The sequence below is a fragment of the Molothrus aeneus genome, chromosome 4 (genome assembly GCF_037042795.1).
Source record: "Molothrus aeneus isolate 106 chromosome 4, BPBGC_Maene_1.0, whole genome shotgun sequence".
Classification (NCBI taxonomy): Eukaryota; Metazoa; Chordata; class Aves; order Passeriformes; family Icteridae; genus Molothrus; species Molothrus aeneus.
Window position 1 is genome coordinate 26,240,289 of NC_089649.1, and position 24,219 is coordinate 26,264,507.

At 38.2% G+C, this 24,219-nt stretch overlaps 1 protein-coding gene across 1 annotated transcript in view; it reads left to right on the forward strand.

The window, feature by feature from the left end:
* COL25A1 (collagen type XXV alpha 1 chain) overlaps positions 1-24,219 on the forward strand; it is a 298,323-nt gene that overhangs the window by 211,482 nt on the left and 62,622 nt on the right. The window contains exons 10-13 of the mRNA XM_066548131.1: positions 205-240; positions 11,940-11,966; positions 14,411-14,455; positions 23,383-23,436. Coding sequence (XP_066404228.1) covers positions 205-240; positions 11,940-11,966; positions 14,411-14,455; positions 23,383-23,436 — 162 coding nt within the window. The remainder of the gene's footprint in view (positions 1-204; positions 241-11,939; positions 11,967-14,410; positions 14,456-23,382; positions 23,437-24,219) is intronic.

Below are 24,219 nucleotides of genomic sequence, written 5' to 3' on the forward strand. Positions count from 1 at the left end.
CATTACATGATTGTGAAGTAGTACTTCTTAAGATGTCTATGATTTGGACTACCAGGTTAAAAAGCAAAAAATAAATATGTTTAATGTGTAGTAAGCTGCCATACCTGTTTTAAGATTGAAATTTTTAAGATATTTTATTACTAGATAGAAAACTGGATTCAAGATGTGTTGCTGAAATAATTTACTCTTTTTTTTTATTTGAAGGGTGAGCCAGGAAAACCAGGAGAGCAAGGATTGACAGTAAGTGTCCTTCCAGTTTTCTAAGAAAGTACAATATGACATACACCTATTAAAATGAGAAATTCCAAAAAGCTTTATGGCTGTGTATTTCCTGATCTTCCTTATGTCACTGGCTATTTGAGACCTTATTTTTGAAGAAAACACAAGAAAGAAAATGTCCTCTGTTTAAATACAGCCACCTGTCCCATATGGCCAACTTCTTTAAGCTTGGAGAAGCAGAAGGAAATAAACCAGCTAAGGTCACAGTAAAACAAAAAAGAACCAAGCCAGGGTTTCCCAATTCCTGGCCCCCTCTTCACACTGGCTCTGAAGCTGAGCTGTTTATACCTTGAGACCATTGAGCAGCACAGGAACCATCTGCATGTTTTACAGGCCAAACTTCAGGCAGTCTCTGTGGCAAGAGCTCTGGACCTTTGCCTGACAGAACAGTGAAGAGACAGCACTGAAACTGTCAGAAAGTCCTTCTGTTCTGAGGTTTCATTTTTTTCCTCTGTGTGTGTCAAATACTTCCGATTCATTTGGAATTAAATTGAAGCTCCACTGGTTGTAAATCAGCTTTAGCCACAGGTTATGGCATCATAAGTTTCTACCTGTCACATATTCCCAGAATGGTGGAACATACAGTGCTTCTTCTCCCTTAAGATCTCTCTTAACATGGTCATTTTTATTTTTATGAGAGATGACAGATTGTAGCTTGGGGCATGTGGTTTTTGATTCCTGAGTGCTTCTGAGGAGGAGGATTATCAGTAATAATCAGCTCAACAATCAGTGCAGATATGATTGCTATCTGAAATTGTGAAGATTTAAACAGGTGTGATGATATTTTATCTTGACAAATTGCAAAATATTTTCAATTGACAAAAGCCAGTATCTCTTGAAAGAAAAAAAAAAGAAGATTCTGAGACTTGGAACTGTCTGCCATGATCAGGTAGTTGAAGTCCTGTACTTTTTCATTTTGCAGTAATGATTTATTAATTTTAAAATCAAAGCCTCCCAAATGTACTACTTCATGTTTTAACCTGCTGCTGGGCTCTTTTTTACTCTGTTTTTTTTGTTTCTGAGTGCCTCTGAAGAATAGATAAAATAGCTAAGAATGGAACTTTTTGGTTTGTTTCCTTGTATTTGGAACATTCTCCAATTTGACCACTGGACAGAACTCGCTCAGCTTCTGCATAAGTGTCCTTCTATTGAACACCAGATCTGCAGAGTCTCAGGATCCTTGATAGCTTTTAATCCATCACCTTTTAGTCCCCATGTTCAGAGCATTCCCACTGCTTTAACGTAACCATCTGTGTGTAAGAACTAAAAAATAATACTACTATGTTTCTCTAAATGCAGATATGTTTAGATAGGAAGAAAAGGTGTTTAAAAATAAAATCAGCACGTTTGAGTTGGAGAAAGATCCCAGATAACATGAATTTCCAGCTCCAAATGTCTGCTTCAAAAGTCAGTCTGACAGTTTTAATGTTAGGTTATGTATAGATCAAGTTAAAAGCATCAGTGTCAGGAAGGTAATTAGTTTCTTTTTATTCTTCTTGGTGCTTCTGACATCCTCTTTATGCCAGTACAGATTTGCAGACTTCTCTTCCCTGTGGAAAATGTTACAATTATTCAGGGACTGTTCAGCTGTTTCTGACAACTTCCATCATGCATTTCATGTATTTCCATATTGGAAATTCAGATACACTGCTCCAGGAATGGCTGATTTCCCAACAGGTATGTTAAAAGATTGCATTGCTAGAAAAAATAGTATATTATGTGGTGAGGAGCACAGGCTTTTTCCTGCCTGAGTTTCTTTTTGTGCATTTTTCACCTATTAACTTTTCAAAGTAAAGGAAAATGGGGATCTCTGCCCAGAGGAGCTTCTGTGTTATTTCTGCAGGAATTCTTTTGTAAGGACTTGCCTTTGTTTCACCCCAAGAGTCTCCAGTCTGAGTTATCTTTCTGTTTTAATTCTTAATGAAATTGAAACTTGGAATTCAATGAGTTCCAAAAAGTACTACCAGTCCTGTCTCCCAAAATTCCATTTGTTGGAGTGTGCTGTGGTTTCCTGTTTGCCCACCTGTCCAAGGCCCTTTCCAGCAAGAAGCAAGTACTATGGCATATATTCTGATTCTTCCTCCAAGGTAGAGGTGGGATGCTGCCAAGAAGGGCACTAAATGCTGGAAGGGGATCCATACAGTTTGGGTGACATGCTGAAGGTTGTGGAAGATGCAGGCTGTTTATGGCCCATAGGGTCACACTCTCTGAGGCTTTAAATCCCATGCTGCTGTTCAAGTTAAGGATAGCAGCAAGCCTGGCCTCTGGATTATAATAATGGGGACAGAACATTTTTCTCTACAAAAGCATTTTTTACACCTGTATTTGGTAGCATGCCTTGGTACTTCTAGATGAATGAACATGGCATTCAAGAGCTGGAAATTTTTATGTGAACCTGTGAACCAACAAAGGAATAGCTTGAAATTACTTAGTTTTCTATTTTCCCATGAAAGAAGTAGAATAAATTTCTTCAAAACACCAGGATATGGCCACAGAAATAGGTAGCAGTGTTTTCCAGCTTGTTCCTCAGGATGTACCACGAGCCTGTGACACACACTGAGTAATGAGTGACCTACTGTATGAATCAATACTTAGAGGTAACCAGGGCAACCAGGAAGCCTCAGCTGAAATGCAAGGAGCAGATTTATTTCATCACCTTGCTGACAACACCAGGCAGTGGAGACACAGAGACCCAGCTCTGTTAGGCTCAGTTTATCCTAGTGCACAGAAAGGATGGGGTGGGGCTGCTGCTGGCCCCAATATATCAAAGATTTCCTGCAGGAGCAGTGTATCACAAGGCTGTGCTTCTATGCTTATTCCTTCTCCCAGCAGAAAGAGGGCTCAGGCATGTCTGTGACAGGGCGTTGTCTCCACACAGGAATTCTGCTTCTCAAAACTGGCAGAGGATGAACAACAGCAGACATAATAACTGGAGTTTCCCCACACCAAAATTCTTAGTGTTCCCAGCTGCAAGGTCGTTTAGAGTGAAATTATTTAGTCCTTAAAAATTTTGTGGGTTTAACCCTTTCCTCTCAACACCTGCAACAATGTGTACCTTGATTTACAGAAAGTTGAAATTATTTTAATGCATTTGGAATTCTGGGAATGTTCATGTTCTTCTTTCAGTGAAACAGAAAATCAAGTGACTCTTGTGAAAAGATGACAATTTGCTGCAACTGAGAATCTGCTGCCATGTTTTTTTCATATTTAATGAAGTTCTGTGTCAGTAAATAAAAAAGAAAATTATGTTTTGAGGTGATGTTTTGAGAGAGGGCAGTAATAACTTTTCTCCCTCTCAGACAGGAGAGTTTTGCTTAGACCATACACAGAGAATGACAGTGTTTGAGTTCTCTGACATGAGTTCTGCTTTGGCTCAAGAGAGTTCATCTTTGAGACAAGGAATGACCTTATTTTTCCCTATTTCCATTGTAAAAAAAAAAAAAAAAAAAAGTGTGGGTAATGGCATAGTGGTGGGACAATTTAGCATGTGGGAGATTCTGTTGTTTCTTACAGGAATCTCTGTTAAAAATCATTCCAGATTGTTCTTGTGCCAGCATGCTTCTTTTGCTGGTCTGTCCTTGTAGTTGAGATGTTTGGGAGAACTCTTTGCAAGGGTTTTTCGACTCTGTATGTTGCTGTGTCAGGAAGAATATGTTTGCTCTTTGAGCCAAGGAATTTCAGTTTCTTTTTAGGTGAGATGGAGGTTTAGGTTATAAAGATGTGACTGCATGCCTCTTTAATGTTAGAAGAGAATGAAAGAATGACTTGCAGTTGAAATTTTTGTCTGGTTTCCATGACATTGGAAAGCCCTGCAGATGTACTTTCTTCAAGAGTTGAAGGTATCATTGCTCTGTGCAGAAAGGATTAAGAGAATTCAGGGGGAGGCCAAGCAGCGGGGTGACCAAAGGGATTAGGTTTTGAAATATTATGTGGAACTAGAAAAATGTGTGCTACTCAAGAGAGAAGGGCAGTAGTTTCTGTAGCTTTTCAACCTTTTCATTTAAACTTGTGTCCTGCCTCTCATAATTCATCCTGCTTTCCCTGCCATTTGTCTGCAGTTCTTGGTGATAAGGACTCTTAAGTACCATGGAAGAGTTTTTCCAGGTTATTTTCTCATTTTCAGAGTGAATAATAGATGGATTTGTGATTCTTTTCTACCCAAGAGTTAGGATTTCTGGTTGCAGACTATTCATGAGAAGTTAGAGTCAGTGATGGAAAATATTAAAGGCTGACACTGGCAGATAGACATGTTCAGATTCATAAACTGCAGTGGAATAGAAGGCATGCATGGGATGATTTTGTTCCTAATTTCCATTTAGGGGATCTTTTTTGTGCTTTTATGCGTAAAGTATTTTAAACTAGTTCATATTAATAAAAATCTGGAATATTAAAATATGCTAAGTTTTCAGCTCCTTTTTTCAAAAGTAAATTTAAGCATGTTTAGTGTACAACCACATTTGTCAGGGAAAGAAAACCTCAGTGTATTATTTTCTTCCCCAAAATGGGCCTTAAAGACATATAAGTAATTTTGCATATGTTTTACATGAACAGAACACTCTAGAATAACCAGAGAACTCAGATAAAGGTGCCTCTTTGCAAAAGAAATCTACACTATGATTATTAACCCAAATGCAAAATCCCTCTGCTTTAAGATACATTGTTTTCCAAAGTAGTACTTTTGTGCTTACACAGACTTGCTGGGCATCTGTTAAAGAAAGTAAAACATAATGTTATTGCTTTCACTGGTTATTCAGAAAAAGGAGGATGTTCTTCCAAAGGACATAGCCATATTTGTGAAAGACAGTGGAAAAGTATAACCTTGCATTTAAGTCTGTAGAATGTCACAGCTTTAAAATGAATTAATACTATTTTTCATCTTAGGTAAAAATGAACTCTCAGGGACCAGGCAGAATTGTCTGGGAAGTTCTGCTGGTTTCAATCCAGCCTTTCAGGCCAATGGTCAAGGCCAGATTCTCAGCTGCTGGGAATCTTCATAGCTCCTCTGGGAAGCTACTAATTGTGATTTTGTTTTCAATGGCCAGAGTTCTGTAGGCGCCTTCTTTGTTTTATTCTGGTAGCATGTTCATAGTAAATTTTATAAGGTGTTGTTCTTAAGCTGTTTAGCTGCAAAAGTTTATGAGAACTAGCAGATGAAATGGAAATTCTCAGCCAGTGCTTTTCACTGCAACTATTCCTTTTTTTTCACCAGTACAGTTGCACTTGGGCTTAACTTGCTGGAGATCTCAGGGAAAAGAGTCAGGCATTTTGTAACCTCTGCACTTTGGTGATGGCTGCCACAACAATGACTAGAAGAATGAAGATAAGAAGCTCTTCTTGAGCACTAAGTAACTGCAGCACTTTCCATCAATTAAGGCAGATAGCATGGGAGGGGGTCACTCCTTTTTAAGAAGTTATAAGAAATTTTTCATCATAGTTAATCTCTTTTCTTAACTGATCATTCTTATATCTAGGTGATGCATCAATATTACAGTACTGAAAATTTCAATACTAGCATTCTAGGAACTGTAATCTTTATGAAACACTCCTCAACCATGCAGGTACATATTTTCAGAGTTTTACACAAAGGAAATGGGATCCAGACAAAGGCTCCACTGAAGCACAGATTAATGCTTTGTATGAAACATGTGCTTTGTCTTCATGTATATTTGTAGTTCTGGTTTCCATTTTCAGTTCTTTATGCCATTAGACTGGTGAGAAATTGGTGTGTGGGGAAAAAGGAAGGGATCATCCCCCTCTACTTGGCACTGGTGAGGCCATACACAGAGTGCTGTGTCCAGTTCTGGCCAGTCACTCCAGGGAGGACACTGAGGCACTGTAGAGTGTTCAGAGAAGGGCAGTGGAGCTGCTGAAGGGTCTGGAGCACAGGTCCTGTGAGGAGCAGCTGAAGGAGCTGGGGCTGTTTTGCCTGGAGAAAAGGAGGCTTACTGGGGGACAACCTTCTTGTTGTCTTCAGCTACCTGAAAAGGAGGCTGCAGCCAGCTGGGGTTTGATCTCTTCTCCCAAGTAACAGGTGATAGGACAAGAGGAAAGTGCCTCAAGTTGCATTAGTGGAGATTTAGATTGGCTATTACAAAAAATTTCTTCATGGAAAGAGTTGTCAAGCATTGGACCAGGCTGCCCAGGGAAGTGGTTGAATCACCAACCCTGGAGTTATTTAGGATGTTCACAGATGTGGCAGTCAGGGACATGGCTTTGTGGTGGACTTGGCAGTGTTAGGTGAACACTTGGGCTCAATGATCTCATACATATTTTCCAATCAAAACGATTCCATTATTCTGTTCTAAGTGTTTAATGATTCTTACAGGCAGCAAAGGGAAAATCTCTGTTCTCAGGAACAGTCCTGGAACTTTTTTTGTTTCATAGAAATACAGACACAATACTTCCCAGAGGTATTCTGGTTACAAAGAGCTTTTACTTTCATAGAAGGTATGGAAGTAAAAAAAATTCTTCTGGTTGTTTTGTTGCTCTTCAGTTCTGGTTTTTGGGGTTTTCTTGTTTGCAAGGCTTTGGAATAAGAGAGTTTTTGTATGACAGTGTATTGCACCATTGTGACCTATTTTGCTGTAAAACTTACTCTGTGTACAAAACCATTCATGTTTTCATTATGTTTTTGTTAGGCGTTTTCATTTGGTGTTTTTGCTCATTGTCTGTGAACTCTAGCACCTTGTAAAATAAATCATTATTCCTGCCCCAGACCTGCAAATTGAAAATGCCCCAACTTTTTAATTCATACATTTCTTTAAACATTAAGCAACGGAGTCTCCAGAAATTGAATACAAAAGGTTGCTAATGTATCACACCCTGAATTACTGTCTCTCTCTCTCTCCTTGAAACTGCAGCTTTAACCTTTACAGGACAGAATTTTCTTATTTTCCATCTTGCTAAAACACAGGGAACATATGAAGTGTAGAAAGAACATATAACTCTAGCATTAGAAAGGAGATGTAGTAAGAATGCTGGACCCCAAACTTTGTTTTACTACACTTAGGTAAATCTTTTCAGTTGGATTTGATTTTAGGAGGGGTGAGGGTGGGTTGGGGTTTGTTTGCTTGTTTGTCGGGGTTTTTGTTAGTTTTTGGTGTATTTTATTTTGTGGGGGTTTTTTTTGTTTTAATTTATTCTGAATAGTTACTTGTTAAGGACCAACTGAAATGTCCAACTTCTTTCAATTATTTCTATAATGCAAAGACTTGACATGCTACAATATCTGGAGCTTTGGTTTGATTTCCAAAAACAGTGATTTAAGAATGGCAGGTCACAGTGGAAATATTTTACCTTTTAAAAAAACACAATTGCATAGAAGACTTTTGTATACATTTATGTATATCCTTAGTTACCCAGTTTTCCAAGTGTTTAGGTATTATCAATAATTCTCCTTCTCCAGAGAAGCACAGAGGGCAGTTGAATTTCTTTGGAGCAGCATACATTATTTTTCATCCTCCTACTGTGGAGTTACTTGAACAAGAACCAAATTCAGTGAAGTCCTGCAATGGGTTGTCTCAGCTGCCTAGCTGGTTTACTCAATTGGACATGATGGCAAAGGGCTCTTCTGAAATGTTCATGATGGCTGAAAGAGCAAGAACTATATTTTATTTTCATTATTTTTAGTTGTCTTCCTATTCTGGGCTATTCAAGACTTCTTGCAACCAAAATTTTCAGCCTTCTCAATTGAGGTTCCTCTGTGAATATGTGTCAATTTGAGGAAATGTGGCATAATCCTAGAAAACACTGAGCAGTCGCTTCATCTGAACAGTTTTCACAAGGTTTCTTTGGAATTCTTGAAGCCTAAATGCTCTTTATAAAAAGAGCTTTTTGACATCAGTTGCCAGTGTTTAAGGAGTTGATTCTAAGCATCCCATTGTGGAAACTCTGGGAGCTTTCAATGATGCAGGCAAAAGTCAAATATTTGCTATCAACTTAATCTGTCATTGATCAATGACAGGTATCATATATATGTATAGGTAGTTAGGAGGTGAAAGAATTCTGTACTTCTGGGATTGTTTTGTTTTCTTGATCAGCCAATGATTTTAAAGAGTTGTGTGGTTCTGTTTTGCCTCCTTCATACACCAGATATGTTGGTGGCAGAGGGGCAGTATGTTACATGTGGTGGAGATGGAGCCTGCAGCTGGTGGGGATTCCAGCAGGTTCTGTGTGTGTGTGTGTGTGGGGTCAGTGCAGAGCCAAGGCTTTGGGCTTGGGGGGAATGAGGTGGGGACCTGTGGCAGCAGCTCTGCACTGCCTGCCAATACCCAGGGGCAGAATATCTGTCCAGGGGGAAGCTTAGCTGAGCCTGCAATTGCAAAGCATCCCTTTGGATGTGCTGGAGCAAACAGCAGGGCTAGGATATTGCTACAGCTGTTACAGAGCACAGAGCAGCTGAAGGAAAACAGTGAAAAACATCAAAACAAATATCCTGAGGAATTGTTTGGAAGCTTTCACATATTTTTTGTCTTCTGCTCCTGTCTCCAGACCTGCATAGAGATTCTGATTGCTGGTCTTACTGTCTGTTCATCAACTGGGGATGCTCCCCAGTTCAGTAGAATCATATGGGGGAAAAATCCACATGTTCAGATGGAATTTTCTACATTCATTATTCTAAACGCTGTCACTGATTTCTCTGGAAATAAGCCAAAGCACCTTGTTGGTTTGGGATTTTTTGGTGTGATTTTTTTTTGTTTTGTTTTGTTTTTTGGTTTCATTTTCTGTTTTGTTTTGGTTTTTTGTTTTATTTTTTTTTATGTTATATTTTTTTCTTCTTACCATATTTTATTTACCTGCTTGTTTCTGTTTCTCCAGTGTCATTCTGTGCCTTGGTCAGAGATTTTAGGTAATTCTAGAAAAATGAGCACCATTCTGAGGTGTTCTGCAGGTGTTTTTTGTTTGTTTTTTTTAAGAAGTTTTCTGTTAGTAACCTAATTTCACATTTTCAGTTAAATGGCTGCTGGCTTATGAGGGGGAGGGACGAGAGCTGTCAGTGAATGAGCTGTTAAGTTTCAAATGACTTTGAGCTTCTTTCCCAATGCTAGAGAGCAGTGCTTTACAGAAAAACTGTTTCTATTCAGGTATGTTTTGCAGTCATAACATTCTAAGGATAAGAAGGACTTACTATTCTATGTAAATTGTGAAATGTGTCAATTTAGATAAGCTTTTATTTGAAATTGTTTTTTCAGTCAATACCATACAATTTCTGAAGGTTTCTGTGCTGTTGGGGACTGTTCATGTCATCCAGTGGCTCAGTAACTGTGAAACACCAGAGCTACTTCCAGTCTGAGTAAAGGCTTAAGTACCAGAAATGGAAAGCTTCTAATTGCATAAGATATTTATTGATAAGTAACTGCTGCATCTTTTCTCTGAATTATTCATTTTAAAGTCACCATAAGAGCAAGACTATGCTACTATGTAAATATTTTCATAACTCATCTGGAGAAGCTGGAATGATGTCAGGGATGAAGAGGAAATTCTGGGAAAAAGAAATATTTTCTGCAATATCTTGAATTATATCCATCCCTGACAGCTGACAGCTGCAAGCACCAGGCAGAAAGTCCTCAACAGAGAGTACGTTTAACAGGTTGCTTTGGGGGCTAATATTAGTAAGTGAATTATCATTTTTCCTTCATACAGTGGTATTGTATTCAGGGCTCCCAAATGGTAATTTAATATAGCTGAGGGTCTTTAGAAGGTTTTAATACCTTCTTAAGTAGCTAGAAACTGATATATCCATCCCTTGGACATAAAAATAGCTGGTATGAGCTATGATGGAGGTCTTCAGTTGTTCTTTGGCCTACTGATGGAGGGATTTTTCCCAAGACCTGAAATAACCCTGAAATGTAGCAGGTTAGTTTGCAACAGGTCAACAGACAACAGGATGTAGACATTTGGAGCTTTTTTTTGATACCATTGCTGTAGGGAAAGCATTAGTTTGAGCATTAATTTCTTGGTGTTTTTAAAATGCTGGACTTGTGTCTTTCTTACAAAAGAAAAGGATGGTGTCAGGCACTCGAAGAAAGGGAAGAGCACTGTTTGTGGACTTGTTCTATTTGTGCTTCCTTACCCAGCAAATCACTCACTCTCAGGCGCTTACTTCAAAAGAAGGCTTGATTTAAACAGCAGGTTTTGTGAAGCACTGTGAGCTGGGGACATTTTTCTCCATCTGAAAAAGCAGATGCTCACTATATTCGTTGCTCTGATCATCACCAGTGCTGAGTGCTTAGGTACTTCTGCTTTCTTTTGAAGGCAGGGGAGTAAAGTGGGTTTCCTTCATCAGAATCTGTCTCTGCAGTCTGAAGAAGATGCTCACAATACCTTTCTTCTGTTAAAACAATCAGGCAAAACTTTGAAGAAGCAGCATTGATCTATGCTTTTGCAAGACTTGATACCAAACCTTAGACACACCAATCCCCATTTAAAACTGCAAGGCTTTCATCCACATCAGTGGATGCAGCACTCAGAATTACCACCAGTGGAGCTTTTCCTTGTTAGCATCAGACCAGTGTTCCAACAGTGTTCCATTAAAGTTGCATCAGACCAGTGTTCCAACAAGCAGTGTTCCATCTACTGACAGTGGTGGATTCTGCCTAACTTCACACTAATTTAAGAATAAAATCAGCATCACATTTGGAGGCGAAAATCCTTTTGTTTTCCTAAATAATTGCAGTTCTGATATCAATCAGTTCTTTTATTCTTTCTCACATCAGAAGGATTTGAATTCTGCAGTTTTTGTGTTGGGTTTTGCACCTTCATGGACTATGAATTCACTTTGCTTGGTACACCACCAGCTCCCACAGTTTGCACCAGTGCCCATAGTAGGAACCTGGGGACAAATGTACATAGAGCTGTGGTGGACATGGTCTGTCTGTCACCAAAACAGACTGCCAAAGTGTCCTAGATGTGGCTGGTTGATCTTCCTTCTCTCTGTTCCCCCTCTCCACTGTGGCCACCTGGGTACTTCAGAGACACCAGATGAGAAATGGGTCCTCTTAATATCAACAAGACTTTGACTCCTGCATGACATTAAGGAAAGTTAAGCTTTCCTGAGCTGAGATATCTCTTCCTGCCTTCTCAGGTCATGGGGACAAAATGGTGGCTTTTTGTTTTCCAAGAGCATTCTTAACAATTTCTGAAGTTAAAGATTTTTCTCTTAACTTGCAAATGATGGCACACATGACAAGTTGGGTATAACACAGTCATGTGTGCTGATACTTAGAAGGTGAGATTTTGAGGTTTATGCTTCTCTCCATTGCAGAAATGGTTGTTTGCATAAACCTTGTTTTTATGCTGACAAGCTGATATATTACTGTGGACACAGAACTGGCTGTTGGCTGATATAAGAGAGAAAAACCACAGTCTTCTTAATGCTGGGAGATTTGTCAGTATTAGAAGAAACAGATGGCTTGGAAGAGAAAAGATTAGAAGGGGGAAAATTTGAGTATTCTGGGTAGTAGTTAGATCAGTTCCAAAAGTGAAGAGGAAGGATTCATTGTGCGTTTTGAGCATAAACTCCTATTTTTCTTTGATTTATAAAACATCAGCTGGTTTCAGTCCAGTGTCAGAGTGCTTAAACCATAAGACAGTCTTAGTTAGTAATTTCAGTTTAAATTGGCTGGAGTTCTGATGTTAATTGAATTGTTTTCCCTTTGCAGGGACCTCAGGGGCCTCCAGGACAAAAGGTATAGTATAAACAACAATGCTGTGAAAGTGATTATTCCTCCCGTGCCAAATTGCATGCAGAAAAGGTGAATGGAATAAGCTACTGTACACTGCATTGAATCAATTAGCTTAGGTTCTGAATTTTGCTTTTGCAAAATGGAGCCATATAATGTGAGACACAAGATTTCTCATTTCCCCCATCCTATGAAGTTCAAGCAATGGAGGGCAGACTGTTTTTAATCTATCTGCTTAACTTTCAGGTGAAAAGGTCACTATAATTTTCTCATTCATAGACTGGTACGATTAGGAAGCCAAAGTTCAAGCGTTGTGAAAGGTGGGGAGATAAAGTTTCTGATTAAATGCAAGTCTCTACTCAAGTAGATCAGTGCCATATGACTAAAGAATTGACCAGCAGAAACAAAGGGCGTAGGTGTTGCTGATAAATCGTGCTTGGTCGGTGCTGTTCAGGTGGTCTGCCGGTGTCTTCCTGTTCCTCCGGTAACCCGAGACCTGCCTTCCTGGGAATGCCTTCAGCCTTATTTACACTCATTAAAGCTGACTGCCTCAGTTTGATTGAGTGAGTTTAGGATTTATGGAATTACGCCATTAAAACAGCCCTCAGAATATCAGCAGTAACAGCTAGTGAGTGGTATTTTTCCGGCATCTGACTCACATACCACCAAGCTGAGTAATTTTCTAGCTGATTTGAAAAGATCGAAAAGTTGTATGAAAGATATTTAATAAAACAGCTATAATTTATATAAAGGGAAAAAAAAAGAGGAAGGAATAAGTAGTATTGACATATGTGAGAAGGATGCCTGCTTTCCTTCTTCTCAGATTATGTTCTTTACAGTGAAGCATCTGTTAAAATAAACTTTTTTACAAAAGAAAGAAAACCTGTGATGTGTAAAAAACGTAATCCCAAAGTACTCAAATTGTTGGAATTTTGGCAGCTGTGGGCTGTATGGAGTTTGCAGGCTGAAGGAGAGGACTACCCTTTGTGTTTGGCAGTGCAGGAATGTGGCTCACGTCTAAGTTGCCCTTACAAAGCTATACCCTGAGAATTGTGGAGGAGGATACTTTGTGTGTATGACATCAGCAAAACCCATGTGCTGATGGGCTTTTGAATATCTGATAAACATTTACTTATCACAGTAGAATCAGCTTCATTTGACACTTTCTAACATCCTGTGTTTTGTAAGAAAAATAATCAGCTGCCACTGAGAGGAGGAACTGTTATATAAAGGATAGTTTATTGAGGCTGATGGCTTAATGCCCTCCTGAGCTTTGCCTTCTAATTTTCTGGAAGAATTATACAGAGATGTGGAAGTGTTCACTCAGGCCCCTTTGCAGTAGCTTAAAGCCATGACCATGCATTCAGCAAAAAGAGACAAGAAGGATGCCAAAGTGGAAGCTTTGGGAGAAAGGGGAGAGCATTGTGAGTCAAAGAGATAAGCTGGGATGCAGTGTATTATTTCTTACTGATTCAAAGCTCTGTTACTAGCTCTTGGAGGGTTCTTAAGACCCTCATGCGTTGGTTCCTTTTCCTGTTTCACAGGATTTTCCAACTCTATTAATTGACAAATGTCTGCATCCATTTTGAACACATTTCCTTTGGGTGTTGGTGACAATTTTAGTGACACCTCTAGGCAAAATAGAGGGGGAATTGCCATGCAGCAATTCTTTCAGTTCCCTTATTAAGCAGCACCATCTTTATAAAATAAGAGGAGAATGCTGTACAAGCCTATGCACCTTTCCTGCTTTCCTCATGCTTTGTGTTTTCTCTGAACTTCCATAGCAAGTTGCACAAGGACCTTCAAAAAATTATCTATCACATAGAAATTTACAGTATGAGAGCTTTATAAAAAAGATCTCTCAATGTTAGAAGTCATTGTTAATTTTTTTTTTCTTCTTTGTCACTTGTGGTTGGCCTGTATTGACCTTTTAATTCTGATTGCACTAATATTGGTGCAGTTTCAAACTGTATCTGTAATTTGTACTGTCAGACTGAATCACTGAATATTTTCTCTTAAAAGCCTTGAGATTGATTGGTGCTACAAGTTACTGAGCTTGAATGATCCCTCTAGAAGCATTAATAGTTTTGTTCAGGTGCTATATTTGATTGCATGGCATCAGTCTCAAAACTTAATGAGAGCATTAAATGGAATAGCATTTTAATTCTAACATTTATTGTGAAGCACCCACAACATTGCAAAACATGAGCTTGAAGCTTGTTTCTGGAAAAGGCCATACAGTCCTTAAAATGTACAACGTGAGAACATGTCTAATTAGTATAAAATCTCAACTGAAAGGAGAGCTCAGCTTGGATAAAAATGAGTTCTTGAAAAATTTATTGCAATTCCAATAAGCAAACATTCACCATTATTTCTAAACACTGTATCATGAGATGAAAGGTTTCATGACGTGTTTAATTTGCTAAACACTGGCGTCTGGTTCCCTCCAGGGTTCTGTTGGAGTGCCTGGTGTTCCAGGGAGAGATGGACAAGTGGTGAGTTTTCTGACTTTTTCAGCACTGCCATTATTTATGTAGTGGATTAAAGCAATTTTGTTCACGTGAACAATATGCAACCTTATATCCAGAACTGTGGTTTCAAATTGGCTTCATGAAAAAGGCCATGTATAATATAGCATAATGTGCTTTGTGCTCTGAAGTAATTTTTTTCTAGTTTTACACGAACAAGCAGCAAATGTAATTAATTAAGCTGAAAGTCTAGTGTTCAAATTTGACTGATAGGTTGTAGAAAGAAATGTATATTAACAGTGTGTTACTTGAGTCAGCATATTAACAAACAAAGGGTTTTTTACTTTTTCTTAACTCAGTCTCATAATGCAAACACTTGCATTGATACTGGGTACTGATGTGGTGCCAATACATTGTTAATACAACCTATAAATAGAGAAATAAAAAGAAATGGAAGTGCAGCTGGAGGATAATTTCAAATTGAATTTTGGGGGGAATAAATCAAACAAATATTTTTGAATACAGTCAAGAGGAAATGCTAATTTAGGCAAGTCACTGTCGGAGTTCAGAATGGCCCTCCATAAGGGGAGGTCACAATAAAGCAGCAGGGCTGTGTTACAGCATTGCTAAGGTTTCTTGGCAAATCTGGGTGATGAAGTTTGAATAGTATACCTCCTTGACTGTAAAGAGTATTATCCATCTGTTGTTCTCACAAGCCCTAGCATTCCTAGAGAACTTCAAAAGCACTGGCAAGGGATCCCAAAAAGAAAATGTATGATATATATTCACCAGGTTCAAGCAGCAGCAGATGGTAGTGAATAAGGGTTGTAACAGACAATCCTCTCTTCTGCTTCCCTCACCAAGAGCCCTAGGAATAAGTGTTGTTTCAAATAATTTACTTTTAGTTCTTTCCTAAAAAAGAAAAAAAATAATGTATTGTTACTAATAGCATAATACATAATATTATACCTGCATTTTCAGAGTGGTTATAGGAAATAATGTCATAATCATATATTTCACCTTAGTGATAGTGATAGGAATTTATTTTAAACTATTCTGAGTATTACAATTAATGTGAAACAACAAAATAAGAAATATTTAGAATTAACTATACCCATACACACACACACACACACACATATATATATATTTAATACCAGAATTTATAAGAAAATAATATGAAACAAATTTTCAGTAAGTCCTCAGATTTTTTCCTTCGTATTTTATAAGTGAAGTCACTTGCAACAGGAATAGTAGACAGTGCTTACCAACTGAGATGCTCTTGCTGTACATGATTCAAGTAATTTTTGTGGTCTGACTGAAATGCCAGTGAAAATTTACTTTGTGGCATATCTGTAGGAATATGTAAGAACACTGGATAGGTGAAGTTGGAAACTGCTTTGAATAGAACAGAACTGATGATTCATATTTTATTCAAGAACTTTATTTTTAATAGTAATCATGCAAACTCCAGCAAGGAAAAATTCACTCAAATGAGCAGAAAAAATTGATATTAATGAAATGTGTCAAATGTGTGATTAATGTGTCATTTTGGGAGACAGGGAATTTTTTTAAGCTCTTTGGCAAGGTTGTTGCATGTCTATTTTTAGGAGACCACATAGACTTATCTGCTGTCATAAAAGAAATGTGCAGTTGAACATTATGGGAAGATGAAAACACATCTTTAAGAGTTGATTATTAATTTTAAATAGTGCTTTTAAAAAACTCCAAAATTTTCAATTTATGGGTGTCTTATTTATTTGATTTACTTCGTCATTCATCACATCTATAACTTCGCAGACATTTTAAAATTATTACCACTTTATTAAAGATGTCAGTGTGTTTTTAGTGTAGCTGGACTGCTTTACTTTTGACCTTTTAAAAAAAAAAACCCTGAATTACTAAAGTGAAACAGAGGGAGCAGGACAAAAGTCACACAGATAAAAATAAATTGCTGTTGCATTCTTTAATTTGATTTCTTAACTGTTGGTCGATATTGACTCGAAACCACTTCCTTATTTGCAAAAAATATATTATTTTCATCATACTAGGCAGATGAAAGTTGAATGTTGCTATCTCTTTAATTAATAGATTAAAAAATTCTGTTAGCTTGGAAACAGTGGTAGAAATGAAGTTTAAACTGAAGCAGTGTTTGTCTAAAGTTAGAAAGTATAATGCAGCCTAGCAATCCCATGTTAATATTTTGCTATCAAAAGGTCAGTTCTTCCAGTTTCTATGAAAAACCAGATTCTCAGTGCAGTGCAGCATGCGAGATGTTGATGAGGACCAGAGTGGTGATTTTAAGAGTTGGGCTGTACTATGAGCCAGCTGCTGGCACTTCTGGCTTTACTCATTCAGATTCAGGGTGACTTGCATGTGTGATGTGAGTCATCCCCTTTTTAGAAGTGACACAGTTAAAGGACTTTACAAAAGCCTTACTGTCTCGGTTGCCTTTTGGCCAGTCAGCTCGCTCTGTCAGACAGCAGCATGTGCAGTGCACTAAGTTCCAAGTTAATATTTTTCCTTGGTTTAAAAGGCAGTGAGTGTTAAGCACATGCTTAAAATTAAGTGTGCAAATGCTTTTCTCGTTTGGACAATGAAGTATTTTTCAGCCGATGAATGTCAGCCGTGAATTAGCTTTGCTCTGTCCTCAAGCAGTTGAACAAAACAGAGTTAGGTCATCTCCATCATCTACGTGCCTCTGTAATTTTCCTTTTTCTTTGTTTCACCTCTTCTTTAATTGAAATACTGAGCTATGGGAGATGATTGACAAGTCTGACCATAGGTCTGGGAATGAGATCATAAATTTTGAGTGCACTTAGAACAGTCTTTTAATCCCTTAACATATGAACCACTTGTCTTAGACAGTCTCTAGATATTAGAGGAAGTGTAATTTTACATAACCCACATGTTTTTGCAGGACTGTTAACTAGTAGATTTTTTTTGTATTTAGAGTAGCAAAATCACTGCCATAAAACCTTCACACATTAGGCCAAATCCAGTGAAACATTACAGGTAGTCTTGCAAGGACATTTGCAGTCTTCATTTGTTCCTACATTTGAGAAACTGCAGCAAGTTTATCTTGAGAACAGTAACTGGAAAGGAACTGCTTAATAATACCTGCAGCTGGAAATAGTGTTGTTTTTGGGATGGACCAAAACCTGCTGAAATAAGGAATCTTTCTGAGTGCTCCTTTTCCTTTGCAGACTGTTGTGCAAGCCACGGGTTCCTTTCTGTCATGATGCAATAAACTTCCCTTTCTCCATCCCTGGCAGAAGTTCTCAGGCACTCGAAAAGTACAGAAAAGCATTAATTCTGCATGGAGCTAGGAGGTTGCAGTGATCTGAGGATATCACATCCGTACATTAATCATGTTGAAATGGCCACAAAGGGCTTCTTGGAAAGTTAAACTCTGCAAGTATAGAATGTATATTCTGGTATTTGTTAAGTGCTGCTGATTTGATAAGGGCTGTCAATGACTGCAGCAGCACACAAAGAGAAAAGCAGAGATTCCTTAAGTGTTAAGATGGTATATGGCTGAAGGAACCCAGTTTCTGTAGTTTGTGCAAATAACCGTCTTTGTTATAAATAAGAGTTTGGAGTGCATAAACCCCTCACTCTAAACTTCCATAAATCTTTTCTTACGTAGTACTTGATATTTTGGTGGGTTTTTTGGTAAGGGTATATTGAAAACAGAATGAATGGTCAGGATAGATCCCTTAATTTCAAATTCTTCTGGTAGATTTGCAATAGCAATATAATAAACCTCAAACAATTTTCCTTCATATCAGTAGATTCAGAGTCTGGGTATGCACATTTCTTATTGCTTTCTTCATGCTTTTTGTTTCTCTAATTTACATGTATTTTCTTATTACTGTGTACAGTGCTGTGTAGGAACAGATTTTGAAGGTGGCAGTATCAAATTTGTTCAGCGAAATGAGGAAGGGTATGCATGTACTAACATTTTTTCAAATAAAGGGAGGAAACATCATAAATATAGTTCACAAATTCCCAGACAGGTTCCCAGGTTTGCAGGCCAGCTGAGTCTTGTTGAAGAGACTTTCCTCTTAATTTCAGTTGGTGAGTGGGCCAGGAGAGATTTCCAGTCCTTAAACAAACAATTTTAAGTTACTTTTGAGGGGCGCAAAAAGCCAGTTGAAAGGAATTGAATTCCGCCCTGGTTTGAAATGGAAATCATAGTAACATATCTGAAAAACCTCTTTTTTACCCTCTGTCCTCATCTATGTATTTTAGAGTAAAATTAGACTGGATTAGGTTTGGGGCCTCTTGTGTTTCCTTATCCTTAAATTGATTACATTCTAGTGACTGAAAAATATAGCAATACTGACAGCCTTTCTTTCAGGGTGAGGTGGATATCAACCAGCTGGTGTAGAGAGTTATTGCATCTCACCAAAACAAAACCTATTTCAGAACTGCAGCCTCTGGGCTGTTTTGCTGTTACAAAAAAGAAAAGCTGGGGCCTCCAGCCATGTTATTTTTAGCTGATTAATTCTGGATATGATGGTATATGCCTCAGGGGCAGAAAGCACTCCAGTAAGGAGAAGCATGCTTTCAACTGCCTCAACTCCTTTAATATGGACTCTGGTGGGTACTACATTTTCAGACCTGTTATGAAGTAGATTTTATTAGTTCATATTGACAGATTTCTTTCTCATATTACCAGCAGAGCCCAAGCAATGCTCTATACACCTGAGCACTCACCAAATTCAGATTCACTTCAGTCTAAGCGTTAAGACTGCCCCTACCACAAGAGTATCTGAAGAAGCTGCTACACCTATTTATTGAGCAGAGCACTGAAATTTGTTCTTTGCCTGAATACAGGAAAGAGTTAGGGGCTTGGTCAAGCTACACAAAGGCAAGATAAAAATAACTTCATATGAAAAAGAAGTCAAGGGTTACCTAAACAGTATTTCTAATGCAATATTTGTGTGTTTACCAATGTGGGACATGACGTTTGTGCATCTGGTAGTTTTGTTGCTGCTTTGGTGCAGCAGAACCTTGATAGAGAGGATGTTCAGATAAGATGGTACTGGTACCCCAGCATCCCGTGGAGCTCTTGATCTTTCCATCATGGTGTCAGGTGCATGGTGCATCATAAGCTGCACATTGCTGAGGTAGCCTTTGGAAATCATAGCCCACCTCAGTGCCAGGAGGGAGAATTTTATTTTTATTTTGGTGTATCATGGTAGTTCTACACAGTGTTCATTGCACAGGACAGCTTCTGCAGTATGGTTTAGCTGAGAATAAGAATGCAGAACGGCAGAAAGGGCAAATAACAATTGATTTAAATTGAGTACTGAGACACTTCACACCTCACTACAGCATCTTCCCCACTGTCCATCCCTTTTAGGGATAAGTTCCAAGGGGATGTTCTGAGGGTACCTTCACACAATTTTTCTGGGTCTTGTATCTTTTTCTTATGTGACGGTGTAGTTTAGCCCTCATAAATTCTCTGACTTTATAGGCACTACAAAGTTTTAGAATGGTTGCCATCACTCTGTTACTGACCAATAATTTCTCAGGGGTTCATAACTGGAGAAAGGTGAGCTGTGAGCTAAAGTTAGATGTACTATAGAAAAAATTACTCTTTAAATTGGAAAAAAACACTGTCAAGGCCACTCTTGGAGTACTGTGTCCAGTTGTGGGCTCCTCACTAGAAGAAAGACATGAACATACTGGGTAGAATCCAAGGGCCTCAAAGGTGATCTCCAGAGGTGCCTTCTGAGTTCAAGCATTCTGTGATTCTGTGAAAGAAAAAATAAATAAAAATTTGCTGCCTTGGTTTGAAACCTAGCTGATGTACTCAAGACAATTGTTTCTGCAACCTAACTCCTTTGCTGTCAATGTAGTTAAAGAGAGACTACAATAGCAGTCAGGAAAGACATTAGCCATGGCCTGGTGAATGTAAAAAACATGTGACATTGAGGATTTAGCTTTATAGCTTCTTCCATTTTATCAGGTTGAAAAGCAGTCTGATTTAAATTGTTGCATCGAATGACATCGTTGAGTGTCTGGTGTTTCCTTGCATGCATCACTCCTTGAATAGCAGGGTCACCTTCTTCACCCTCTTAAAAATCAGCTGTGCTTTTTGCTCATCTCCAAAACACTAACCTGTGGGTTGAAGTGTACTTGTACAGCATTTTACACTCCAACTTTACTCTTAGACCATTTTGCACTCTGGTTTTAACACATGCTTTTAGTAATAAATAGATAAATAAATAGAAGTAACTAAACAGAAGAAAAATAACTAACTATACTTCCTAAGAGAAATATTTTAAATTATTTTCAGGCCAAGAATCAAAATCATTTTTTGGGATGAACACATCTAAAATGACACAGTATCTGAGTAGGGAAGAGCTATCAATCTACTCGTCTGCAAAAGTTAACAGCTCTTTGCTTCATAACTACTTTGAGCAAAGCATTTTTAGTTTTGTTTTGTTGTTTGGTTTTTCTTGTTTATTTTAAGCCTTATGTTAAGGCTTACTGGAATTGTAAAAATATCTGCACATAAAGCCAGACTGCCATACCTACAAGACATGCAGAGTGACAAAGGGAGGCTCCCTGGCATAGAGCTTGTTTAGCTCTGCACTGGGAATTTTCATCAGGGCTAGGACACAGAACGTCTTATGGGCTGTACATGTTCACCTCTTTTCACTGATTCTATGTATAGACAAGAAAATAAAGGTCTAACGTAGGGAAAATAATATTTTCCCTGCTCTTCTGAACATTAGCAAGAGAATGATAATCACTTCAAAAACATAAAGGCACAAGGTCATTACTGTGTTATCCTTCTAGGTTTGCCTTCAATCTTTCCCATTCCCGGGGCTAGTTTCTGCACTTCCAAGTATCTCTCCCTTGTACTTTCATTACTGTAAGTGTAATGCTGAGCATAGCAGTTGCCCATAGGTCAGAAATGCAATTGCTGGTATGAATGGGGATTTACTATGACTGGGTGACAGGCTGAGGTTTTCACTTTCTCCAAAGAAAATAATTTTTTTGTTCTATTTTTGCGATCTCCTTTTTGTCACAGCAGTGGCCCTCTGCATCCTTAGCACTGATATGTAAACCTGGGAGGAAAGTGCAAGCTTGGGACTTCAACCTTTTGATTAGAGATTTAAAGCATCAGCTTTAAAGCATCGGCCGACAGCAGCTGTTTGAAAATGAAGGGAACAGAAGCAAGTGTGTTTGGGGTGTGGGGATGAGGAGAAACAAGTGTATATTCACGGGTCCCTTCTGCTTCATTTTGTCAACTGGCAATTTTCTTCAAGAGCCTTTTAGGTCAATCCTTTAGGACACTCACACCTAATCTCCAACAGCTTCAAATCCTGAGCACTCATATATCAAATGCCTGTGCCACTTTATCAGCCTCATAGCTACTGTAGTACAAAGGGGCCTTGAGAAGGGGCTGACACAAGTGACTATTTCATTCCCTGAGGGCTTAATGGTACCTATTTTTTGCTCTGGCTTGGAAAATGCCTCACTAGAGGTGTGCTAGAACTTCGATGGTTTTGGTTTGTTTTTTGAAACAGTGCAAGTCTTGAGGAAATTAAAATGTAATTAATGATTCCGTTACCTAATTTAGAAAAACAATCGAACTTGCTTTCACAGACAATCAGAGTTAATACATCTATGATTAAATCTGCCTGCAGAAGTAAGAAAGAGATAAGTTCTTAATAGGAGACTTTTATGGAGAAATAGAAAATATGTCTTGTGTTTAGAAAAGCCTTTATCTTAATGCTCTGTAACTTTTGAGTAGAGGATTGGTTCATGATGTGTACTAAATTTGAACACTGTGTGAAAATTGTTCACTGACTTACTGATGCAAATTGCTGTTCCAAATTTGATTGCTATGTTAGCTATTCGATTTAACTTTACCACATTTTTCTAGACTCAAATAGCAAAGGGCTTTTAGAAGGACCAAGCTGCAGACTTTTAAAAATCTTTTTTTGGCTTTTATTTTAACGTGCTATGCCATGTTGGAGGTGTGATGCAGTTCTCTATGTGAGGGTTATCAAAGGTATTTCTTGTGAAACTGAGATATACATCTGCAGAAACTTTTACACATTAAGCCATGAGCTCTAGTTGTTTTACAATAAGTCTAACCATTACATTATTTTATCTAAAATTAATATCTGTCATTTTCCCATAAATGTGGGATATAAATATTAAAAAAAATTTTTTTGAGGGTTTTTTGTTTGACTAGGTTTTTATTCTCGTTGGCTTGTTTTCTTTATTTTTAAAATTGAAGATGGGAAAGAAGATTGAAAATAAGTGTTATTTGCTGATTAACTCACGAAAATTTATGACTCCTTAAACTGTAGGAGAGTAATATACTACTCATTGAACATACTGAAAATTTGGAGCATTGATGTAATGCTGACAGTTTTTAAATCTTTTAAAACCACTTTTCAACCACTGGTATAAAAAATGGATAAGCAAAGTACATTTAAAAAATTGAAAAGCTCTCTGCTTTTCCAAATTCTTCCATTTCTGAAACTGGCCCTTGTCATTTTTTTTCATTATCTCTTTTCCATCTGAGACCAGAAACACAAATGTCAAAATAAATTAAGACAAGCCTTTCTTGCAGCATTTCTAAGTTGTAGAGAAGAGGAAAGCATTGGCAGTCTTTCTGGGAAGACTGTGCTTTTAAGGCTAACTGGACAGATTTTAAGAATCAGGAGTCACTGGTCTCCTTCCTGTTTAGTGAGACATCTGTGTGTTTCCACCTTTTTCAGAAGAATAATTTCTTACCTCACATGGGTTAGAGTTAATCCACCCTAACTGACATAATAACTCATTTTAGTGCCCAGCTGTGGACTACATCTTTGCAGAGTCTTTTATAATTGTGTTTATCATTACTGACCTATTATGAGAAGGTTCATATATTTCATCATGTCTTTCTTAACTTTATCTTTCTTTCTCTTTGCCTTTAGGGTGAACCTGGTTTGCCTGGCATAGCAGGAGAGAAGGGAGAAGCAGGGCTCAAGGTCAGTATTGAAAATGAATTAAAAACAGAAGCACAGAGCATGTGAGTGCATATGTAAATGACAGTTGTGTTTTCCAACTTGGGTTTATATTCTGACTGACTTTTAATGATCTGCTCCCTCCAGTGATCAGTGCTTTAAGAGGCTTTACACATCTCACCATGAAGAAGCGTTTTCTTCCGCTGTGCATGTATAATTCCAGTCGGGGGCACTGATTCATAGGCATCCACTGCCAGCTGAATGCAATATGCCTGCAAGTGTTTGGGAATCTGGGGACCTTTTCAGAAAGGCTTTGTTTATGCCCCTTACAATGTGTTTCAGGCTTCTTTTCAAGAACTTCTGTGGTCAGTTCTTTGACAAATGTCAGGGTGAAGTCTTGAGGGCTGATCCTGCTATTATGGAAGTTAGCAACATGCCTCATTAGGAGCATGTCTCAGCCTGTATTTGTTACATCAGAATGACTCTTTGCACTTTATTGTTCTGTAGTTTGTTCTGCTGTTTTAATATTGAACAAGTGAAATAGAACATACAGCTTATGATGATAACTTCATTTAAAAGAAAACTCAACATGTCCAAGATGATGGGACCTGTGGGGCTCTTGGAGGGGGTAATGCTAATTTCTAATCCCATCAGCTGCGAGTGAGCGTCCCTGGTGCACATGTGCTCCTCAGCTGATTCTGTGCATCATGCTGCTGCTGACAGACATGCAAGGCAGCCTCTTTACATTTACTGACTGGCTGCTTGTCCATCAGGAATGAAAACAAACCATTTGGGAGCATGACCTTT